The 22,620-nt window shown below is 43.6% G+C and overlaps 1 protein-coding gene across 1 annotated transcript; it reads right to left on the bottom strand.

Annotated features, from left to right (window-relative positions):
* Positions 1 to 158: 158 nt before the first annotated feature.
* Positions 159 to 22,118, bottom strand: fn1b (fibronectin 1b). Its single transcript, XM_070910898.1, has 46 exons — positions 21,977 to 22,118; positions 21,583 to 21,708; positions 21,124 to 21,261; positions 20,684 to 20,815; positions 20,185 to 20,322; positions 19,957 to 20,103; positions 19,639 to 19,827; positions 19,136 to 19,318; positions 18,776 to 18,952; positions 17,626 to 17,781; positions 17,368 to 17,496; positions 17,100 to 17,243; positions 15,386 to 15,507; positions 14,376 to 14,544; positions 14,112 to 14,288; positions 13,496 to 13,624; positions 13,301 to 13,390; positions 12,995 to 13,189; positions 11,891 to 12,169; positions 11,521 to 11,784; positions 11,324 to 11,418; positions 10,946 to 11,114; positions 10,639 to 10,725; positions 10,283 to 10,474; positions 8,955 to 9,233; positions 8,552 to 8,743; positions 8,336 to 8,425; positions 7,624 to 7,890; positions 7,409 to 7,525; positions 7,156 to 7,317; positions 6,908 to 7,063; positions 6,694 to 6,810; positions 5,880 to 6,149; positions 5,601 to 5,788; positions 5,433 to 5,520; positions 5,155 to 5,334; positions 4,948 to 5,037; positions 4,367 to 4,555; positions 4,012 to 4,101; positions 3,129 to 3,580; positions 2,877 to 3,015; positions 1,924 to 2,085; positions 1,698 to 1,823; positions 1,496 to 1,602; positions 1,265 to 1,360; positions 159 to 978 (listed from the first exon to the last, which is right to left on the bottom strand). The coding sequence occupies exons 1-46, from the start codon at positions 22,116 to 22,118 to the stop codon at positions 901 to 903; spliced, it is 7,404 nt and encodes a 2,467-aa protein (XP_070766999.1). The 3' UTR covers positions 159 to 900.
* Positions 22,119 to 22,620: the final 502 nt, after the last annotated feature.

A 22,620-nucleotide genomic window follows, 5' to 3' on the forward strand; every position in this document is an offset into this window, starting at 1 on the left:
TACAGTACGTTACTACAATAGAGTTGGAATTGAAGGGAAAGCCCCTCAGCCACTGAGGTCTATCAAGTCTTCTGCAAGCACCTTCGTATATAATGCAGAACCAGATAATGTCCTTTAAACCTCTTATTTACAAAAAAAGAATCTGCGTCACATTGTGGTTAGGTTTCAGGATCTCTCCAGCTTTATTAAAATAAGGGACTTCTGTTTGTCAACGGTAGAAACAACTTTGGCACGGACAACAAAGTACAAAAATAGAACAGTTCAAATTCTCACATCCCAGTTCACACATTCACACGTTGAGATTAAAGGGATAAATTAGTAAGAAGACATTAGACTTCAGAATGTGTCAATCACACACAGTGCGACCCCTCAGTAACAGACGAAGGGCTACAGAAAAGAAAAGCACATTTTCTTGGACAATTTAAACAGCATTGTTAATAACTACATTGACATTCTTGAACACAGTGCTTATTTTCTGACAGTTTCTGCTCTTTGATTGGGAAATGTTTCCGAATATTTCAATGGAAAACAAATTATAATTTGATGAGTATTTAAATCTGACTGGTGACAAGTTTTAAATAACTTCCATTGAGGGACACACAAGTATGTGGAGGGGAATGTCACACACAAAAGAAAATGGTAATGGCAGGAGTCTGCATTTTCCAATAGAGCATGAATTTAGAGACTTGACAGTCAACAGTGAAAAGACTGGCTTTTAGAAGAGGATCACTTTGATCAGGCAGCATGGCATCTTATGCTTAAACATCTTTAGCTAAACGTATATCAGAAAGTGATAAGGCAGTTAGTTCAGTTCAGCCGCAGACAGCATGGCTTCTACAGGGTGAGACAGTGCAGCGATTGGACGGTGAGGGAGCGAAGCAGATGTCAGGTGACGATCCTTTACTCCCGAGGATTTTGAGGAGCGTGTGCGTCTGCCAGCAGTTCGGGTCGGAGGCACTCAATGGGGCAATGAATATTCTGGAGGAAGAGTTGCCGAGGTGAGATCACATACCCAGGTACAAACAATCCTGTATTTTCATTCGATTTTATAAGACTCTTCAATGCTAATGTCTTGATGTTAAATACAATGGATTATAAAGGAATTATTTGTCTATTTAATAATCAGTTTATGCCTTTGAAAATAAAATGTTAAAATTTAGTATGACAACTTGGCATTCTTGGGACCTAAAAAGGGCCAGAAACTACACCTTAATCGAAAAAAGAAAATATAATATTGAATTTATTTTATATTAATTCAGCTCACCAATTTGCGTAGTGTGTTGTCTCCATATCTAACGGGCTGCAGCAGACTGGCGTCGACATCACCACCTGGTCTGCGGCAGTTCTCACATCGCCAGCCCTGATGAGACCAAACATACACATGCGTACATTTAAAAAAATGCTTCAATTAACCCACAGAATGACCACAAGTCTGTATATGTGTCACACTGTACACTGAACATCAGACCCAAAGCCAGGGAGGCTGACATCGTACCTGCTGTCCTCCAAAGCATGTGCAGGTGCAGATGGCACCCAGGTACTCCTTCTGCCACTGGTTTCCCACCTGGTACGCTTTGCCGTCATCGTAGCACACTGAATTATCTGTGTGGGCATTTACATACACATTAAAATTCACATGCCTTCAATAATTTTTGAGACCATCATAGAACATTTCTGTGGGTCTTAAGAGGCCTTACGTGGTTCACACTTGAACTCTCCTTTGCCATTTCCCAGGCAAGTGCAGCTCATCAAGTGACCATTGTCTGCGCGGCGGTCCCACTTCTCTCCAATGCGATAGTTGTTGCCGTTGTCATGGCACCACTCTAATGATGGACAAAATAATAGTTAGAGAAACCAAGTGAAATATACTCAAATTCCAATTATGCTTGTGTATGCCAGGAAAAAGAAATCCAAAATACTTACTAGATGAATCACATCTGAAGTGGCCACTGCCCAGGCCCAGGCACCTGCACCACAGCTTAAAGCCCGTCTCAGACATCCGCTCCCATTCAGCGCCAACATCATGGTAGGTTGCAGTAAAGGCATCATAACATGAGTCCTTAGAGGAGGGCACTCCCTCTGGGACTGAAGGAAGATGGCAAAAAGTGTATAAGCCACTAGTCACTTGATTGATTTGTAACAACTACTTCTTTTGGGCCATGGTGGTTTGTATTTAGTTACATTTTAATAATATTTTTCATCAGTTTCCTATTAAGAGGATAAACTGAAATGTAAAATCAACAAAATAAAGTTAGGAAATATTGTTGTTTTGATCATACGTGCTTCTCAAGGGATCCTTTTCACTGAGATTTTGTTGCATGAAAACGGCAGCAGATAATAAAATAATTAGTTATTAACTTATTACTAAGTTTGATTTAGGGTACGCTAATGAGAAAGTGCTGACAATAGTCAGTTCTATTTTTGCTGCTTGCTAACAGAAAAATCCTACATCAGATTTGCTCATGAAGTTTATTAGCTGGAATTGGAGAAGAGAAAGCTGAGTGGTGACTATGACCGGACTCTTGAACTGATGGAATTAGTGTTTTGAAATGTATGTTAGTGAAGATTACATGTTAACACAGAGGAAGTTATTATTTTGCATTAACCGGGGAATTAGGAATAAAAGCCTGTCTCTAATATAAAAAGGCCACAGAGGTAAATAAAGGCACTGTCCACTACCTCAGAATGTATGGTATCTACTCACTATAGGTCCTGGTTTGAGACACTCATGGTGTGTCTGCTTCCTTTTACCTACTTCCTAACAAATGTGAAGGCCCCAGATACCTTTATTCTACATGCAGTTGCCTCAAGTTAATTAGCAGGAGTTGCTTTACATTGAATTTAGGCTTTGTTTCCAGTAGCTGTAGGATGCTTACTTGTGTTTCCTGCAGTGACGACCTGCTCCAGAATCTTGTGTTTGAGCGCCCCCATCAGAGCCTCCACGATCACATTGTAGTTGGCTTCGGGGGTGAGTCCAATCAGGGTAGCAGTGGTGGCTGTGCCTGGCAGCCGGATCTGGACAGGTAGAGAGAGACGACGATTGTCCACATGAAATAACAGATTTAATATGATGAGTAACGTTTGGACAGCACGATGAGCTGGAAACCAAAGTCTCCATCGTCTCTTACCTGGAACATCTTCTCATTTAGGTGAGTGAGAGGGTGGCAGGACACCAGGTAGGCGTTGCTCTGCTTGTAAGGCTTCCAGGAGATGGAGGTCTGAGTTTGGGCCTCCTGTGGCACTCCCGTCTCGTTACCGAACGTGGAGCCAACGGGCACGTTCAGCTTCACGATGGGCAGTCTGCGGCCCTCTGAGTCAGGAAGGGGCACAAAGACCAGGGGCTCACGAACTTGCCCATAGGGAGACTGTGGGTTGCCACTGTTCCCATTATATCTGTTGTTGTCTCCATTGTTGTTGTACTCTGTGTACTCCACATGCTGGCTCTGACCACCAAGCCCATCATCGCCATTGTTGTTGCCCACTACCTGGACTCTGTTGTCCAAATCAGTTTCAGGCACATCCAGCCTGTCAACAACTCCAGGGCGGTGGGGCAGAGGCAGGGGAAGCAAGGAGTCTGGTTCTGGGCGGGAGAGACGGGGTTAGGGAAGCAAGCAGGTTAGACGAGGGAGGGAGGTAAAGCAGCACTGCAGTAACACATCTCAGCCAACAGGAGGCGACGTAAAAGCAGCATTGCTGGGGTCCTAATTCACTGCAAAGTGTGTCTTAATGCAGTATTACAAACACACAAGATATTTTGAATGGCATTTCTGGAGGCATTCAAAATAAAAAGGGGTATTATTGTTTTAGGAGCCTAATGCTGGTTGACCGCACAGTTTATCTCAGGGCCTCTGAGCTGTAACAGCAAAACATTTGGTTCAGCTGAGCACATTAAAGCTGCCATTCATATTTTATGAACTTCATAGAACTTTGGAATTGTGGCACTTCATTTCATCCTTTGAATGCATCACCTTTACCATCACATGTGCAGAACAGAAGTCTCAAAATACTCACGAGTCCTGATTCTGCCCACCAGAGGTGTGCTCCTCTGTGTGTTCTGGATGGCGATGATCTTGATGGTGTACTCTGTGGCTGGTCTCAGGCCTGAGGAGAGGAATAATTATCATATAGTGGAGTTAGTAGATTGCACCTGACTCGTGATTCCATGCAAAAGAATGATATAACCAGTGTGGCCTGTGTGAAGACTTTTTCATAAATCTAAAATAAATGTTTTCAATCAAAATAGAAATTAAACATAAAATGTGCTGAAGCCAAATTTTTGTTATTTTAGTATTTTTTAATGCCCCATGCAATATCTTCAGTGGTAATATCATTTGTAGTGAAAATGGATCGGTTGACAAGCGCATACCAGATATGGTGGCATAGTTTTGGCCAGCGTGGGGTCGTGGGATGAGCTCTCGTGGTCCTCCTCCTGCCTCCTCGTAGGTGATGTAGTACCCTGTGATGTGTGTGGCAGGTGGCAGCCAGGTGAAGGAGATGGAGGTGGGGGTAAAAGATGTGAACTGGAGGTTGGTGGGAGCCTGGACCACTGGTTCAGCTGTGAAGATATCGTGTTAGATCACCTGATTGCTTGTTCCGTCGGTATGTCCACTGTTGTTTTTAAGATCCGACTTAAAAGAGTTCTCCACCGATTTATCTTTGCTCTCCTGTAACATTGTCAAAATTGATGAAGCACCAGATATATCGTCCATTTTATTTCATGACTACTTCTTCCTTGTCAAAACCTGGTGCCTCAAAAAAACCCACAATGCAAATACACAGCCGAAAGTTCGGTCAGAGATTCTGGTGTGTTTTGCTACTAGCAGCTAATGTAGCCTCGAGCCGCCAGCCTTAAGCAGAGATGAACAGCAGACTACAGAGGTCTGGTGAGCTCACTTCTTTCTAACTCCACACCCCCAGATTTTTGGCAAAAAGACATTTGCAACGTACCTGTTTCAATCATTAGAGTGAATGGGGCGCTCCTTGTGTTGCCATTCAGAGTATACAGGCTAACAGAGTACGTGGTGCCTGGCTGCAGACCTTAAAAAACAAAAAGCAGAAGCAAAACTGAAACATAAAAATCACACTTCCAAAACTTACATCTCTATACCGTTTCCACCTTTTTAAATATCCGTTTAGCAGGAAGGTGTGGCGTACCTGTGAGAGTGTAGGTGTTTGTACTTCCTGGGATGGTCCTGCTGATGGTGGGGCGAGAGCCACCGATGGGCGTGGCATCAATGAGGAAACCAGTGATGGTTTCCACCTTGGAGCGCCAGGTCAGTGTGAAAGAAGTATCTTTCACATCAGAGATGCGCACACGCCGAGGAGGACTTACATCTGCATCGAGGAGGAGGAAAAAAAACCAGACATAAAACAGAGCAGTGGATGATAACTGGTGACTGGAAATGTGTCCACTGATGTTGCAGCCATGTTACCTTCCAGTGTGGTCACCTCTCCCTCAAGCGGCCTGCTGCTGACAGAGTTCTTCAGAGCGTAGATTTGTATCAGGTATGTGGTTGCCACCTACGATACACAGACATACAATTGAAATGTTCTCACTGACTGTGAATCCATGTAAATTCTGAGACAAGAACTCTGTTTACCATGAGTCCTGGTACGACGACACGTGTGGTGTCCGGAGCAACGTTCATCTCTTTGCTGGGGCTGTTGATGTTCTTGGGGCTAACGACCACGCGGTAGCCTGTCAGGCGTGCACTGGGGGCTCGCCATGACACAGTGAAGGTGGAGGGACCGACATCGGAGGTCACCAGGCCAGTCGGAGCAGGGATTACTGAGACGGCAAAAAAAAACACATTTAGAAACAATTCAGGGAAAATATAAATGAAGTCATGAATGTGTTGATGTTTTCTATGTATTTCCACCTGTGGCCTGGGTTCCCACCAGCGGCGTGCTGGGTGTGCGGCCATTGAAGGCAATGACTTTAACGGTGTACTCTGTCCCAGGGCGAAGGCCACTCAGCACCACACTGTCTTGGTCCCCTCTTGGTGTAGCACGCAGCTCTCTCTCGCCTTCCTCTGAGCTGGAGTACAGGACGCGGTACGATGTCACCGCGCCGTCTGGACTGTCCCAAGTGATCCGCATGGAGGTGGAGTCGATGTCGGAGAAGGTCAGGTCCTTGGGACGGTCCATAGCTGCAGGAAGAGAGGAAGACAGGGGTTCTTCATTTCACCTCTGAGCAGTTATTTTTAATTAAAGAACGTACACTTCCAAGGCTATAAATGGATCTTAAAGTGATTTATTTAGTCTCATCTGTTGAGAGTAAATCTGGTAATCTGGTATCCGATATTGAAGCGTGAACATTGGCTTGGGTGGCAGGACTCTTGTTCAAACATCTGCCAGTTTGTGAATATGAACGGCAGCAGAAGAATGTTTGCTGTGAAGATTCAACCTGAATTTGAATTAATAGCTACTATATAAATAAACTTGAAACTTTTGAGCCATAACAGCCATTGTCAGACATTTGCCATTTGCTCTGATCACAGACCAGGTTTCTTGTTAACATGCCATTAAGAAAACAGGATGAAATAAAGTTACGGCAGAAAACACCTGTAACGCGGTCACTTAAGTGCATGTAAACGCTCTGAATAACGCAGACAGAGAGTAACATCACTTGTGCCAAAACAATCCCTGAAGCCTTCCTTGGATCATTTTTCATAGAATAGAGTCAAAACTAACCAGTGATAGCATTCTCCACCACGGGGGAAGAGGGTTGTCCATCACTGCCCAGAGCATAGACACTCACGACATACTCAACAGTGGGCATCAGACCTGTGAACGTCATCTGTGTCTGATCTGTAACAGAGGAGCAGAAAAGGAGCCAATGAGAAGAGGATGCTGAATATGAAATTATATATGTAAAATAAAAATGACAGCGTGGTTCTGGTCTTACCAGGGGCCACCACCTCGGAGTAGGAGGGTCCCAGGCCATTCTTGGGGACACTGGTGATTCTGTAGCCTCTGATTGGTCCCTGAGCAGGAGACCAGCGCACTGTGATGGCATTGTCACTCACATCAGTCAATTGCATGTCAGTTGGGGGCTCGGTATCTAAAGGAGAGACGGACACATAATGTGCTTTAGATTTAGTTTGACCCCCAAACCATTATTTTTCAGGAACTATCTTTTTCATGTTTCTGTACCAGTCTTGTGCTTGATGTAGACCGGGGTGTTGGAGGCGGGGCTGTCCCCTCTTCCGGTAACAGCATAGACCGTGATGGTGTAGTCAGTGCCAGGATTCAGACCGGTGATGGTGGCGGTGGTCTGAGTGCCTGGGATTGTGAACTCTTGAGGAGTCTCGCCACCTAGAAAGACAGTGACGAAGAGCCAAGTGTTAAAACTCGGAATACGGCAGAGGTTTAGATGAAAACTATGCATTAAAACACATGTACGGACTTGTTCCTCCGTAGGTGATCCTGTAGTTCTTCACTGAGACAGAGGGGGCATCCCAGCGAATCGTGATGCTAGTGGGGGTGGACGATGTTACCTCCAGGTCAGTTGGAGCATCAGAGACTGGAGAGGATTTTTTACAAAAAAAAAATGTTACAATGGGGAAAGTCATTAAGAGAAGAAAAGAAGGAGTGATGGTAGAAACCAGTATAGAAACTCACTGGTGGCCTGTGTGCCGGTCAGAGGCTGACTCTCCTGATTGTTGTTGACAGCGTACACATGTATCAGATACTCTGTCTCTGGTGTCAGTCCAGTCAAAGTGAAGTAGTTCCTGGTTGGGGGCAGCCTTTCTTCCTTGGCCCGTCCGCCGCTCGTCTTCTGATAGCGGATGCGGTAGCCGGTGATAACAGAGGTTGGAGCCAGCCAGTGAACGGTGAAGGAGTTGGTGCGAATGTCGGAGAAGTCCAAGCCAGTAGGGGAGTCCAGAGCTGGAGGAAAGGGTGATCATAATGGCAATTACAAAATGATTGCCATACAAATGATCCACTTCAACAATTTGTGGGTTGTTGACTTGGACTTTTTATTGTACTGGCGTTACAATCAAGCGGCCCCACGGACTTAGAGAACAATTAACATTAATGTAAAGTATGTGACGTGTGACCTAAAATCAAATATATAGTCCAATATATAGGTCTACTTTTAAATAATAAATATTGTTTGTTTGTTTAATTGTTTTTTATTTTGTATGTATGTATTGCTTTTGTCTTCTGTGTTTATGTTTGAAAACACAACATTTTATATAAATATTGCTTGTATTTTTTATGTGATTAAACATTATTAAATATGTAAGGTAAAAAATGGACATGAACAAGTCTTGCGGCACCCTTGTCCCTTCCTTAAGGCACCCACTTTGGAAACCACTGTCATACTCACTTGTCCTCTGAGTCCCGGTGGCTGGTTGACTTTCTTGTTCACTGTACACACACACAATACTGATACGGTACTCAGTGTTGGGCAGCAGGTCTATGTGGAAATGGAGAGATAAGTATACAGTTAGGATTGCTTGACATGGAGTACTGCAAAGAAAAACAGCTGATTTTGGACTTTAAAGCCAGCAGTCTTTTAAACTAACACGATCTTTCGTCTTACTCTGCAGCAGGAAGGTGTTGGTCGCTCCGCCAACATTAACCTCCTTGATGTCGTCATCTGTGGCTACAGGGTGGTAACGGATGACAAAGCGAGTGATGTCGCTTGGTGTGGCAACATGGGGGACAGTCCATGTCACCCTAATGTGGTCAGGACCCACCCCTCCAAATTGCAGGTTGGTGGGAGCTGGAGTGGCTGCAGGAATAAGGGGTTATATGTTATAGCTAATACAGCAAAAACAAAGAGGTTAACCAAATAAAAGATTTACAATGGCACAAAGAAAATATAATTGACATGAAAAATGTATTAAATTTACTGTATTTTTTAGGTTTATCTTGTGCATTAATAAAAGGGCTGTTAATGTGCCTTCATTAATTCTCTCAGATCAAAAACCAAGTTAAATCACCAGCTTGTGTTTGCTTTGTGTATGTGGTCGGCTCGCTTTCCCCCTCCTCTGTGACAGTCAAGATACTGATGTCATAGTCCACGCCCGGCTCCAAACCATGAATCGTGTAATAACCAGCAGATGTTTCCACCATATCTTGAAGAATTGGCAAGCTCTCGCCTGACACCACTACCGTTATCCGGTAACCAGTAATGGCAGTATAGTTCAGAGGGATCCAGCGCAGGCCAATGGTGGTGTCAGTAATGTCGACAAAGTCAATGTGACTTGGTGTGGGGATGTCTAAAAGGGTTAGGTCAGTTGCAAAGCGCAGGCAAAAATTAGACAGACAGAAAGACCCACAAGCCATAATAATTACACTGGTTATATTAAAAACATTAAAATCATTCGCAATGAAGCAGTCAGAGTGTAACATTAGCCATGCTGGATAGAGATAATTACACAATACTGAAGTCAATACACATTCACAATTGACTTAATAATTAAAGAAGTGATTAACACTAATGTTCTTGGCATGCTCCAAAAATTAAAATGAATTCACCATCCCAATTAATAAACAAGATCTCCATGCATAGTAGGTTAGCCACAATCGTGTTAGTATTATGTTATGATAATTAAAGGTGCATTAAATAATGTCTTTTTTTTTGGTTTTTACAAAGGGATTGCTCCTAGTAACAAACACACTCCATGGAGCCTTTCTGTCCTCTTTTAGCTCATTGTTTTGAGTTTATAGCTCATTTACATTTGGGTTGGCTATCACTGCTCTCATTAACCTCTTTTCCAGCAGCAGTAGGCAGCTTTTTTCAAGCAAGCTGCGATAAACCTACTGTACGCTATCTGCCCAGCACCACGCAGATAGACAAAGTTAACAACTAGCTGGTGAGGTCGAACATCTAGCAAACTAAAGAGTATTGGCCATCCGATGGGGTGATAAGGTTGCTCTGTCTGCTGAATGTGCAAATTGGCATTTTTCTCCTAAACCATTCGCCATAACATCTTTAACAGGTGATAAAGTCATTTTGAAATTATTCTGCCCCCTAGTGGCCAACAAGCTATTAATGCAGCTTTAAGAATAAACTGTCTTTGAGGCATTCCATTTTATTCTCTTTTGAAACTACGCCGATTTCAAAAAGAATTTATTCATATGGAAAAAGTTCCAGCATGAAGAGGAATACATTGCAAAGGTGGGAATAATGAACATATTACCACAATGACAGGCCCAGCCTTTACTGGCAAATTCATGTCTTTCTCACATACTAGTCCTTTCTGTGGACGCAGTTGTGTGTTTGATGTCTGTTAACATGTGTGAATGCTTTCCTGGTGGCTCCTACCTGGTGTGACAATAGTGGACACAGGCACACTCTCCAAATGACTCTTGGTAGTGAAGACACTGATGTTGTACTCCACCCCAGGATTCAGGTTCTCTAGCAAGCATGAGGTTTGATCAGCTGGGACAAACTCTTCCAGGGAGCTTCCTCGCTGGCCGTTGGTCGGCGTGCTTGTCACTCTGTAGCCTGTGATGCCTGCAGAGGGTTTTGCAATGAATGATTCACTGAGCAATGAAAATGAAATACTGGGAAGAAACATTTGTGCTGGTGAAAAAAAAAAAAAACATTCGAAGGCCAAGGTCTAGACTTGGCGTGATCCAATGGGCTGGCAGAGCGTGGGGAGCACAGTCAATATTTACCTGGTGTTTTGGAGGCTACCCAGTGGACAGTGAGATCTCCTGTGTCGGGGCTGGACTCCACTCTGAGGTCAGTGGGAGGAGACAGGGCTGCAAGGAGAGGAAAGTAGACCATGACATGATTTGGAAGTGATGCAGCTGTAACTTCTTACACAAACTCATGCCAAATGATTTGAACAGTGTTATGTGGGCTCACAGAAGTATTAAATCAATCCGGTGATCAGTTATACAACTTCTTTTATAGTGGCTTTTGTTTAGCAGTCATCATCATGGCTGCCTTTTTCTCAGTAAAAGTGAATTAGATACGCACATGTGACAACGTTGCGGGTGATGGGGTTTCCACGGTTGCGTCCGTTGAAGATGGGCTGAATGCTGTAGGTATACTGAGTTCCAGGAATCAGGTCGGCAATGTAAATACGTCCAGTGTCAGAGGTCTCTTCTCTGGGAGACTCGCCTTCCAGGCTGGGGAGCACAGACAGCTGGAGAGAAGGAGGCAGACATGCAGAGATCAGAAACCTAGATAATACACTTAAAACATACCACAGCAAAGACATTTAATCTGCATCAATTGCTTTTGGTATAACATATTGATTGAAGCAGCTTTAATTTTGTTTGATTTTAAACAGTTTTTTATCTAGATGATGAGCTGATTTTTTTTTTGATGTGGTGAGATGATGCAAGTGTCTACCTTATAGCTAAACCTGCGGACAGGTATCCAGGTGACAATGATAGAGGTATCAGTGACCTCAGTGTTGAAAGCAGGAGCATTTCCTATCTGGGGAGCTGTGAGGAGAACAGAATGGGGAAAAAGTATATTAAATTAATTTAAGAATTACTAACAATTACTCTACTCTGTGCTGATGTTCTGTTTCTCTTAATACTGACCGGTGGTGAAATATTTAGTGATGCCCTCGCTGAGCTCATTGTCCAGCTCAGAGTGCAGGGTGGCAGTGTACTCGGTGTCTGGACGTAAATTCCTCAAAGGGTACTGGGCGACTCTGCCCGGGATCCTCTTCTCGATGGGGCTGGAGCCCTCAATGCTCAGGAAGAGACGGTAGCCACTGACGATGGCGCGGGGGGCCTCCCAGATGACAAGTGCACTGTCGGGGCCAATGTCAGTGAAATGCACATTGGTGGGCGAATCGGGTTCTGGAGGGGTTAGAAAATGTAACGCATGTAAGGCAGAAAATGTTTTATATTTTGTCGTAATCCCTCTGTGTCTAATTTGGGCTCCTTTGGCCATGGTGATACTTACTGGTAGACTTTTCTCCCACAAGCGGCTCGCTCTCCACTCCCCCATTGATGGCGTAGATGTAGAAGCGGTACAGTGTCCCGGGCTGCAAGTGGGTGATATCCGCATATGCGTTGGGTGAGATGGGCAGCGGCAGGGGCCTCGTCTCGGTGCCATCAGGAGCAACAGGGGAGAAGGTCACCCTGTAACCGGTCACCTCGCTGGGTGGACCGGTCCAGGTGATGGTGATCTTCGCATCTGTAACCTCGTAGAACTGCAGGTCTGTGGGTGCAGGGACCTCCTCTGTGGACAGGAAGTGGTAGATTGATTGACAAGGGGTATAGTCACTATCAGACTTACGGTGTAAGTACGGTAAAACTATCTAAAAATCTGTTAGTCTTTATTGTGGCAGCTTCCAGGCTGAGATATTTACATATTTAAACAATAATGCATCAGATAACACAGAAAATATAAGAGAAATACCAAAACAGACATGGGTAAAAAGAGCAAATACTCTAAAACATCTGGTTTTGTTTTTCAAGCATAATAAAACAGTACATTTTGGCGTGCCAGGCACAAGAAGGAAAGACTCAGAAATGGAAATCCAGTTCACGATATACTGATGATTTACGATGCGTGTGTGCCTCTGTGTGGGTGTGGGCTGTACATGCATGCTTGCTTTGTTTTAACTACGTCTGAACAGGTGTCTGATCCCCCATGAATTAAAAAAGAGTTCATTCAGGGGCCACGATAGACTAAGAAGAAGATAAGAAGCCTCTGAAAAGATACTATGATGGTATAGCTATAGCTGTAAAAGCACATTTTGACAAAGCAATGTTTTGACAAGCTCAGTCTTTCCCAAACACTGGAAAGCCCTTCCTAAAGCTCCCTGGCCCTATAAGGAATCTTCAGCTGCGAGTATGAACTTAATCTGCTCAGCTTTCACTGACATCCAAAAGAATAATTCACCATCTAAAGAATAGAATAACACACTGTGAATGTTTTAACAAAACAAAAAGCTTGCCATTGACTTAAGTTATGAGGCACTAAATTACATAATTTATGAAGCAGTTTTCATAAATTTCAGCTTTTTTAATAACCGAAAGATTTCTGTTTAAAAATGTGTACCTGGTAGAGGAGATCCAGCGGTGTTGACCTGTACAAAAACAGGCTCACTCTCCTGGTCGTCCTCCACAGCGTAAATGCTGATGTTGTAAAGGAGACCGGGGTGAAGGTCAACCAGTTTCACTGAGGTCTCTGAGTCTGGCAGGGTCAGCTCAGTGCTGCTGCCTTCCACCGACGGCGTGTACACCACGCGGTAACCTGGCAGACACAAACATACAGTTACACACATCCAGAGTAACATGGATCTGTATGTCAAACTACTAATTAAAATCACATATAAACGCACACATACAGAGACAAGTTCCTTACCAGTAATAGGAGCCTGAGGCCTGGACCAGCTGATCCGGATGGAGCTCTCTCCCACCTCATCGACAGCATGCTGAGCAGGGGTGTCAGGAGCTGGGGAAAGGCAAAGAATAGAAATCATTCACGTCATATTTTTTGTAAAAATTTTACAAAATTTGCATAATCCTGAGTTGACAAAGGGGGGGGGGGTTCTCCCACCTGTAATCTGGGAGGTTGTCAGAATGAGGTTTGGCTGTCCCTGATTTGGAAGCTCATAGACATTGACGTTGTATCTGCGTCCTGGCAGGAGGTCAGAGATGGTGACAGAGGTGGCTGTGCGAGGAACATCTGGAGAAGCAGACAAAAAGTTACTTAATACACATACCAGTATATCTGTTTTATGTATAGTATAATTTCATACCACGGTATCTATGTCTTTAATATTTCCATTTTGAGGCTGAGGGCTGCTCAGTGGCATTATTGGATTTTTATGACTTTTGTCAATCAGTGTCAGTACCTTGACTTGCCCAGTATTATATATATGTAATTGGCTAGGTTAGTCAAAAATGGACAGACTAGTCTGATTATTTTCCAAAAAATCTACTGTGCATATATATATGTATACACACACATATTTGTCAATACCTTCATTAAAATTACATATACCATGAGGATTGAATCCATATTGCCCACTCCTAATGGAATTGGTGTCACAGCATTTAATACAACAAATCTGTTGTAGTCAGAACCTCAACAGAAAAACAACCCAATTAATCAATCCATTCAAATATTTGACATTGTGGAGGTTTCAGTGATGTGAGTCAAAGGATCTTACCCACGACTTTCGGCTTGGCCCCGTCCTCGCTGAGCTCATACTCCACCCTGAAGCCAGAGATGGTGGCAGAAGCTGATGTCCAGGACACAACAAAGCTGTTTGAGGTGATTTCTGTCACCGACTCAGAAGTGTCCACCATTGGAGGAGGCTGGGTTGTCTCTCCCTCTGATGTCTCCACTTGAGAGATAAAGGGATATAATGTTCCTGTGAACATTTCTTTAGATTTGTGGCGTTGGGGGAATGTTACTGTTCAAGTCTACTCACAAGAACCATGGGTAGTGGTGAAATCGAAGCGTGTGACCTCGCGGCGTCCATATTGCAGGATGCTAATCAGCTGACCCTCGTACGTGACGCCTGGACGCAGCCCACTGATGGTGTAGGAGTTGAGATGGCCGGGGATATTGACCTCTCTCCAGGGCGCACGGGTATTTTTCTACCGGAACAGGTAAAACATAAAGGATCATCATGAAGATTGCATTTTTTCTCAGCTGCTGTTTAATAGTGAACTCTGAACCTCAGCTTTTAAGCGCACATGGACGAGAATACTTTAGTGCTTTAAAGTGAAGATCTGAAGATTTGAACATTGTCAATAACATTATAACTAGGCAAACTATGATTGAAAGCTCCAGAACAGCTGGACCTTGTGGTGAGATTGTTTTCTCTACTGGATTTCTAAACTTTTAATCTTTAATGCACAGCACAGATATGATGAAGCTGAATAAAAATAGTATGTGGAAATTTACTGGAACCATTAATTAATTCAGAAGATTAAGATTTCATATGGTAACCTGTATATTTTGGACTGGACGCTGGCTCAGACACATTTACTGCCACATCCTGCTTTAGGAGTATTTATACTGGCTTTGCACCTCTCAGCAGGAGGGCCAGATGAGGGCTTTGAGTAACGTTGCTGTCCAAAATATACAAACCCCTTCAGAGGAAATCTTTTTGACTCCAACCAAGTTTCAGAAACATTTCAACCAGCTTGTCAGTCTTCGAGATCTTCAAAGAGAAAAGGGGAGGACGGGTATTTTCCTTGGAATCAGCTAAAAACTGTGTGTTTGTGTATGCAAAGTGTAAAGGGGAGTTCATGTACCCTCTAATCAACTTGTTTGTCCATGCTGAAACTTCAGTCAACATTACCAAAAGCACTTGACCTCATTCAGACTGTTTGCCAACCTTTACTAATGCTACCAGTCAGCAAATTTAAAACACGTTTTTGCATTCACAAAGGCAGTATCTAACCTGCATTACAAACCAAAAGAGAGACTCACAATTCTCCATTTGAGGATGTACTGGGTAATGTGAACAGATGAAGGTGGGTTCCACTGAATGGGATGGGAGTCTGGCTGTTTTCCTGCCTCTGTGATGATCACCTGGACAGGTCTGTGGCCGTCTGAGGAGAGGAGTTAGAGCAGCAGGTGTAGGGGACATCAGGAGAGAGAAGGAGAGACATGAACAAAGCTGCTATTAGAAATGAGAAAAAGACTCACACGTTGTCAAAGACATATAATATAACAGTGTTACCTGCAGAGAGTGTGGGTGAAAGTTGGCTACTTTTTGGTGAGGATCTGTCAGACAGATTCATCATTTTGGGACAGAACCAAACCACCAGACGGTGCTAAACCAGTTGAAACACCCACTGACATCTTACAGTGTGACATGACACCGGAGTACTATATTCATCACAGTTCATCTAGCCTCTGTAACCCCATGAACACACACACACACACACACACATATAGCTTCAAACTCCCCACTCTGCGCACACACAAGCACACTTTCCTCTGCCACTGATCAATGTTGCAACTGCAACTTTTTAGCTCAATGTTTGATACAGGACAAACACTGCAGTGCAAAGTATCACATTAAGCAACTTTTACCCAACCAAAGGGAGATATTGGAGGCAGGAAGTATATATAAGGCTACTGCATCCCCCCCGATCCCTCTCTCTGCCCAGCCCAGCATCCCTTTCCCCTCAGCAGGTCAGCACAACAACACTCAACACCAGGCGGGGGAGAAAAAAAAACCTCTCCAACTGCAAAGACCAAAGGGAAGACAGGGGTGATGCGATTGGCCGACACTTCTCCATTTGCTAGACTTCAAAGTCGAGAAAAATCCCAAACCCCCGCTTCCCCCCTCCACTAACCTGGCAAATGAACTTTTCATTTCAGTGACGTGTGATGGGAGATGAGGGGTAGGTGAGAGGAAGGAGGTCAATAACGCAGGGGAGTTGAATAAGTACAGCAAACACAAATTAAGCACTAACAGCTGACTCAGCGGAAAAGCTGCAGGAAAGGACTGAGAAGCACTGAAGGAATTAACAAAAAAGCTAAAAAACACTTCACAATGAAACAGTATTTCTCATTTGGCCATGATGACTGATTTTCATAAATGTCTTAACTTAAATCTCTCACCCCCTGATTGAGCCTCAGACCAGCCAAAGTTTTCACAATTATATCAAATGTGTGATTTTTACAACTGGATCCTCCACAAATTAGAAAATGATGCTGAGGTTGAAATCTGAATGCAGTTTGACTATATTTGTTTACATTTTAGCAAATCTGCACCATGAAAAGTCTCACTAACTTCACTGGATAACTTCCAAACACAATGTTTATGTTTTTCTACAATCAGCTATGCTGATTTATGAATGTTTATCCATAATGGACATAAGATATGTCAAAGTGTAAGTCCTGCTGAATCGAAATATGTGTATCATGTCTGTGTGTTCAGATTTATTATGATTTTGAGGAGAAGGAGTGCGAGTTTGCAAATTGCATCAATACGGCACTAATTAAAGTCTCCTGGCTAATTTCTGCATCACTTTTGTTGTTGTGTGATGTATATAACAACCAACCATCAGTCCACTTATGGCCGATGTGACTGAGTTTACATATTCAAAGACTCTGCAGAAACAGAGCTGTACACCAACTGTAGTGAGTTGTAGCTTTAAACTGACGATGTTGGGAAGTTTATTTTTCCTACCTTGGTAGGTCTGCTGAGGTTCACATCTCATCTCTCCAATCCCGTTGCCATAGCAATAACAGCGGTAATGGATGTTATGGATGACTTTGTCCCATGTCTCTCCAATCTGATGGAACGCCCTGGTTTGTGGTTCCTGGCACTGGTCTATTGTAGAAAACAGAAGAGATGATTGGACGGGACAGAGAAGGGTGGGGTTGTAATTCTCGGCTGAAAAAGCATGTTAGCATTTTAATTCCCCAACAGCTGAGCTAATGAGCCATGAACTCACCGATAGCGTCACACTTCCAGCGTCCACGTCCCTGTCCATAGCAGGTGCAGTTCATCATGTAGCCCTCGTTGTGGCGCTTGGAGAATTCCTGGTTTACTTCATAGGACAAGCCATCAACAACGCACTGATCTGGACACGCAGAAAAAAAAGAAGTAAAGTCAACATAAAACCTTTGTCAGATTATATTACATGACCACTGTAACTACTTCAAGACTTAAACAGTTTTGTTTCAAATCCAGGTGGAGTCAGGTCTCTGACCTCGCAGCTGTGAGTGAGCAACACAGCTCCACTCTCCACGGCCATTGCCTAGGCATGTGCACTCCATCATGTGACCCATGACATCATGGCGTTTGTCCCACTTGTCGCCTACACGGTGCATCGCTCCATCGTTGGTGGTACATAACTCCTCATGGGCTACATAAAGAAAGACAAGAAAAAAAGAAAAGAAAACTGTACTTTGCGCTTTATGTGTTTTTGATACATATGTGCATTCACATGCAGGAATTCTCCTTGATTCAGTTAACCCAATGTCAAATCTATGTATGTAATTTAATGCTGTTATGTAACAACCCTGATGGAGTCATTCCTCTCCCATGACCACAAACCCTCTCTCCTTTAAACCCCAACTATTAAGTCCCCAATTGTCTACAAGTGACCCATGCAACCAAACAGTCATTAGCATCTGACAGCAAGATGAGATAAAGACCTAAGCATTTAGTGTAATTACATCCCATGTCCATGTTAATTTAGCATTTGAACATTTCTGACTTTGGCCATATGACCCAACTTTCATCTTTCAGTCAGATGAGAAGATTGATACCACTCTCATGTTTGTATGTTAAATATGGATCTATAATTCGTGATGCATTGCATTGTGGGATTGTTAACAGAAAGTAGTGGACCCTGTTTGTGGGAATCGTTGAGGGCACAATATAGTGCAGACCGCAGAGTAAATAGGGTGAGCTTTCAGACACAGCATTAGAGGGAGCTGGTAGGCAGATTTTTTTTACCTTTGGACAGGGACAGGCTAGCTGTTTCCCCCTGTTTCCAGTCTTTATGCTAAGCTAAGCTAAGCTAACCATCTCCTGGCTGTAGCTTCATATTTAGCATATCCATAATAGAGTGGTATCAATCCTCTCATCTAATTCTTAGCAAGAAAGTGAATAAGTGCAGTTTCCAAAATGTCAAACTATTCCTTTCAACACTTCAGTTTTCACTAACAATATGATTTTATATTTTATATTGTGAATGTAAATTGTAAACCTTTCAAAACTATTGTTCTGAAACTTTCTCTCGAAGAAAGAAATTACATTTAGCCTACATTTCAAAGTACTATAACTGCATGTTGTGGAACAATCCAAGCAGAACGCGCACACACACACACACACACACACACACACACACTCACCAGCCATGGGACAGAATCCGAAGCGCTGCTCTGTGTCGTAGTCGTGGGTGGTACCACACCATCTCATGCCATCACGCCGCCCGTCAGAGGTGCAGTCGGTGTAGTTGCGGCCACTGTAGAGGAAGGGAAGGTGGCACAGGGCGCCGTTGGAGTTTCCACCTCGTGTTGCCACAATGGCTGGAATAGAGAGACACAACAGTTACTGCATATCACTGATCTGGTTATCTATCTCACCATACTACCATGTCATGTCTTCTTTAGAGTTTGGAGACTGGGACTTTTGAAAGATTTGCCAACATTAGCACCAATATTCTGTATCTTTAAATGTGACAATTTCCAGTGCAAAATCCTGAGTCTCACCATTCTTCTCAGTGCAGAAAGAGTACTGCTGTTCTCTCTCATAGTCTGAGGTTGTAGAGCACCAGAGCTGCCCATCTGTGCGTCCGTCAGAGGTGCAGGAGTAGTAGGTCTTTCCCATGAAGACAAACGGGAACGCACACGGCTGGCCGTTTGAGTTGCCACCATACGCCTGGTTCCTGGCCTCTGCAAAGACAGAAGAGGGAAGAGCGAGAAAATGGTAATTATAGTGGAGCCAAAGCAATGTGCATCCAATAATAATGATTATTTGAGAGCTGTGACATGAATCGGGGGCTCTCAAACTTATTTCATGGCAAAGACGCCAAATTAGAAACATAAAATCACAGTCACAACTCTTCTAAAAGGTTTTTGTAATGCAAATTAACAGAAGAAGTTCACGTTTGATGAGTTAATTCAAATAAAAGCAAATAAAAGAGTAAAAACCGTCATAAATCCCCTTTTCGACACTGAGACCCCTGCTTCTCTCCCCTCCCTCCTGTACTCACCCCACTCCTGACAGCTGACCCCATTGCCCAGACAGGTACAGAGCATCTGCTTGCTGCCCTGGTTTCTGAACCAGCGCTGTCCATCATAGTAGGTGGCTCCAGAGTTTGCGCGGCACGTCCCCTCGGTGGGGGTGTCGGGGTGCTGCCGAGTCTGGGAATGGGTGGGGGTCAACACGACAGTACCTGTGGCTGTACACCACCAAACAGATTGAAAGAATGATGAATATCTGGGCTGTGAGCACTGAGAAGATCAGAGTAAAGTTTTTGCCATTTGGTGAACACTTTTAGCAAAATTTAACTTCAGATTTTGAGTCTCACTTCGGCCTGCGTTGTGTCTCTCACACTTCCACTCTCCACGTCCGTTTCCTAAGCACTGACACTGCAGGACATGTCCATTTGTGTCCTTCTTTGTCCATGTGTCTCCGATACGGTGGGACCTCCTGGTGTCCTGGTCGTTGCAACGGTCTGGTTGGAGAACAACAGTGGTCAACAGCCGCCACTAAAAGTCAGTGTGTGTTCATGTGTGTGTGTTTATACTCTTCTTACTCCTTGAGCTGCATGTGATGCGTCCATTTCCCTCTCCCACACAGGTGCAGTCCAGCATCATCCAGCCTTGGTAGGGTTTCTCCCAGGTCTCCCCGACAACGTACGATGATGCAGCGTTGTTATCGTAGCAACGCTCAGCTGCACAGGAAACACAGGAGAGCCTTCATTTATTGCACCTGCGGTTTTACACGAGATATTGTGCGATACAACCTGAAACCAACCAAGCGAAAACCAACAGCTGTGGCGTAAGCTGGGCAAAGAGAAGAGGCATGCTCTCTCACACACTTACCTTGTTTGTCTGGTCTGTTGTCAAATATTTACAATGGTATCAAACACAGTCATGCTTCTAAGAAATCTGTACGTTTGTGTGCGTGGGTGGTGGCAGCTGGATATACAAGCTTGCATGTTAAAGTTGCGATATTTCATTATTTATCTGCATTCCAGAGTTCATACGGAAAGTGTTGACATCCTGGTGGCCCCGCAGGTTTAAAGTACTCACCCACAGGTTTGCAGGTCCACTCCCCTTTGCCATTTCCAAGACACACACACTCCAGCATGTAGTCGGCAGTGTCATGAGGCCTCTGCCAAGTGTCCCCTATTTTATAAGACCTCCCACCTTCGTGGCAACGATCTGTGAATGACAAAATGTAGATGTTCCATTGGTTTAAAAATATATTCTTAATACGCACTTTGACACATATGAATCATTAAACTTTTATATACAATCATTACAATATAAGTTAATTATAATTAACTTATATTAGCATCCTGATGTAATGCTAAAAAGAATCATGCAAAGACAAACCACTCAACACGTGACAATCTAGAAAAAAAAATATTTTAATTGAAAATCCCTATAATTGGTTTATTTTAAGACAATCTTACCATGCTTAGTATTGATTGATGACCTGCAGGCAGTTTAGTATTCTGGTTACTCACTTGCAATGGTACAGCTGATCTTGCCCCGACCGGAACCAATACAGGTGCAGTCCCACATCATGCCGTCCTTTGGTCTCTCGTAGGTTTCACCGACCCGGTATGTCCGGTCATTGTGCTTATCATAACAGGACTCCTCCACTGGGAGAAAAACAGAGGAAACACTAAAAAGTTAGGAGGTTGTTAATGTGAACCTGTTGTGGGTCTTTCTCCTGCTGCGTAAAGACGCACCAATGACAGAACAAGTGGATATCTCAACATGTTTCCAAGTTGTTTTTTTTAAGTAACTCAGGTCTGGTGTTTTAGTCATGTTGTAATTTAATATTCTAACTTAAATCGTTGGCATTGGTGAGGCAACTATCCCAAACCAAAGTCATTTTTCACTCGTTTCCAGACGTGAAAAGTGAGAAGAAATGGTCTGCTAAGACATTTCTGTATTGAGCCGGCTGGTCTCTCACTGACCTTCAGGCTTAGTTTTACATTTGATGCCTGCTGCTCCATTGCAGGTGCACACCAGTGTACTACCAAGGTAGGGTTTCTCCCACTGCTCGTTCGGTCTGTATGAGCGACCGTTTTCCTCACAGCCGACTAGAAATCATGTAATAAGAATATTGTTACATAAAGATTATTAAAACATTTGGACCATAAAATGGCCATTAAAGTTTTGGCTGATTTGTCTCATCTCAAAAGAAAGATTAAACCAAATTAATGCAAAATAAAATCATTATATTAATCATCAGGTATGACATCAGACATCACTTTCTAATGCAGAAAGAAAATCAAATGTATATTTTTACCCATTAAGGAAAATTAAACTGAAGAATAATTGGATAAAAGTAGAAGTCCATGTACCAACCTGGAGTCACGGCCGCTGCATCATGGAGATCAGGAAGCACCTGATACTGGCCAGTTTGTCTTTTGCTCTTCTTCGGCAGGCCGTGGACTGCGCTGCTTACGCACAGCGCAACCAGTAACCCTGTCAGTGGGACACCAGCCATGTCGTGGGAAAAGAAGGATTTCAAGGTAAAGTAGAAAAAGTCAACAAAGCAGGGTTGGAAAAAAGAAGTGAGTGCAGAACTAAAGTTTAGCTTGGAGAGATCTATTTTCTGTCCCTTATTCTCAGCTCCCCACACCGCCTCGCAGCTGGTGCACCAGACTGAGGAGAGGGGAGCGCACTGGTTTTATACCCGGACACACCACGGTAGCCTGTTGAAGGGGAGGGCTTTAACTGGAGCTTGGATGACCGGCCCGAGTGCGGGGAATGCTGACACTCGACACTTCACTTTCAAGTAACGAAAGCAGCCGCAAGAGAAGAAAAAACACCAAGTTATAAAGATGAATGAGCATCTGAAGTCTGTTTGAAGTTTCAGAGATGAAATCAGTGATCAGTGCAGGTGAGATGGCACCAGGATCCTTGATACCTGCTGTGATGGAGAGATGTCATGCAGGTGATCTAGTGATGTGCTATCAGGGCTAACCCAAGTCTTATCTGTGGCTCTT

Source organism: Enoplosus armatus, chromosome 1 (assembly GCF_043641665.1).
Source record: "Enoplosus armatus isolate fEnoArm2 chromosome 1, fEnoArm2.hap1, whole genome shotgun sequence".
NCBI classification, from domain to species: Eukaryota; Metazoa; Chordata; class Actinopteri; order Centrarchiformes; family Enoplosidae; genus Enoplosus; species Enoplosus armatus.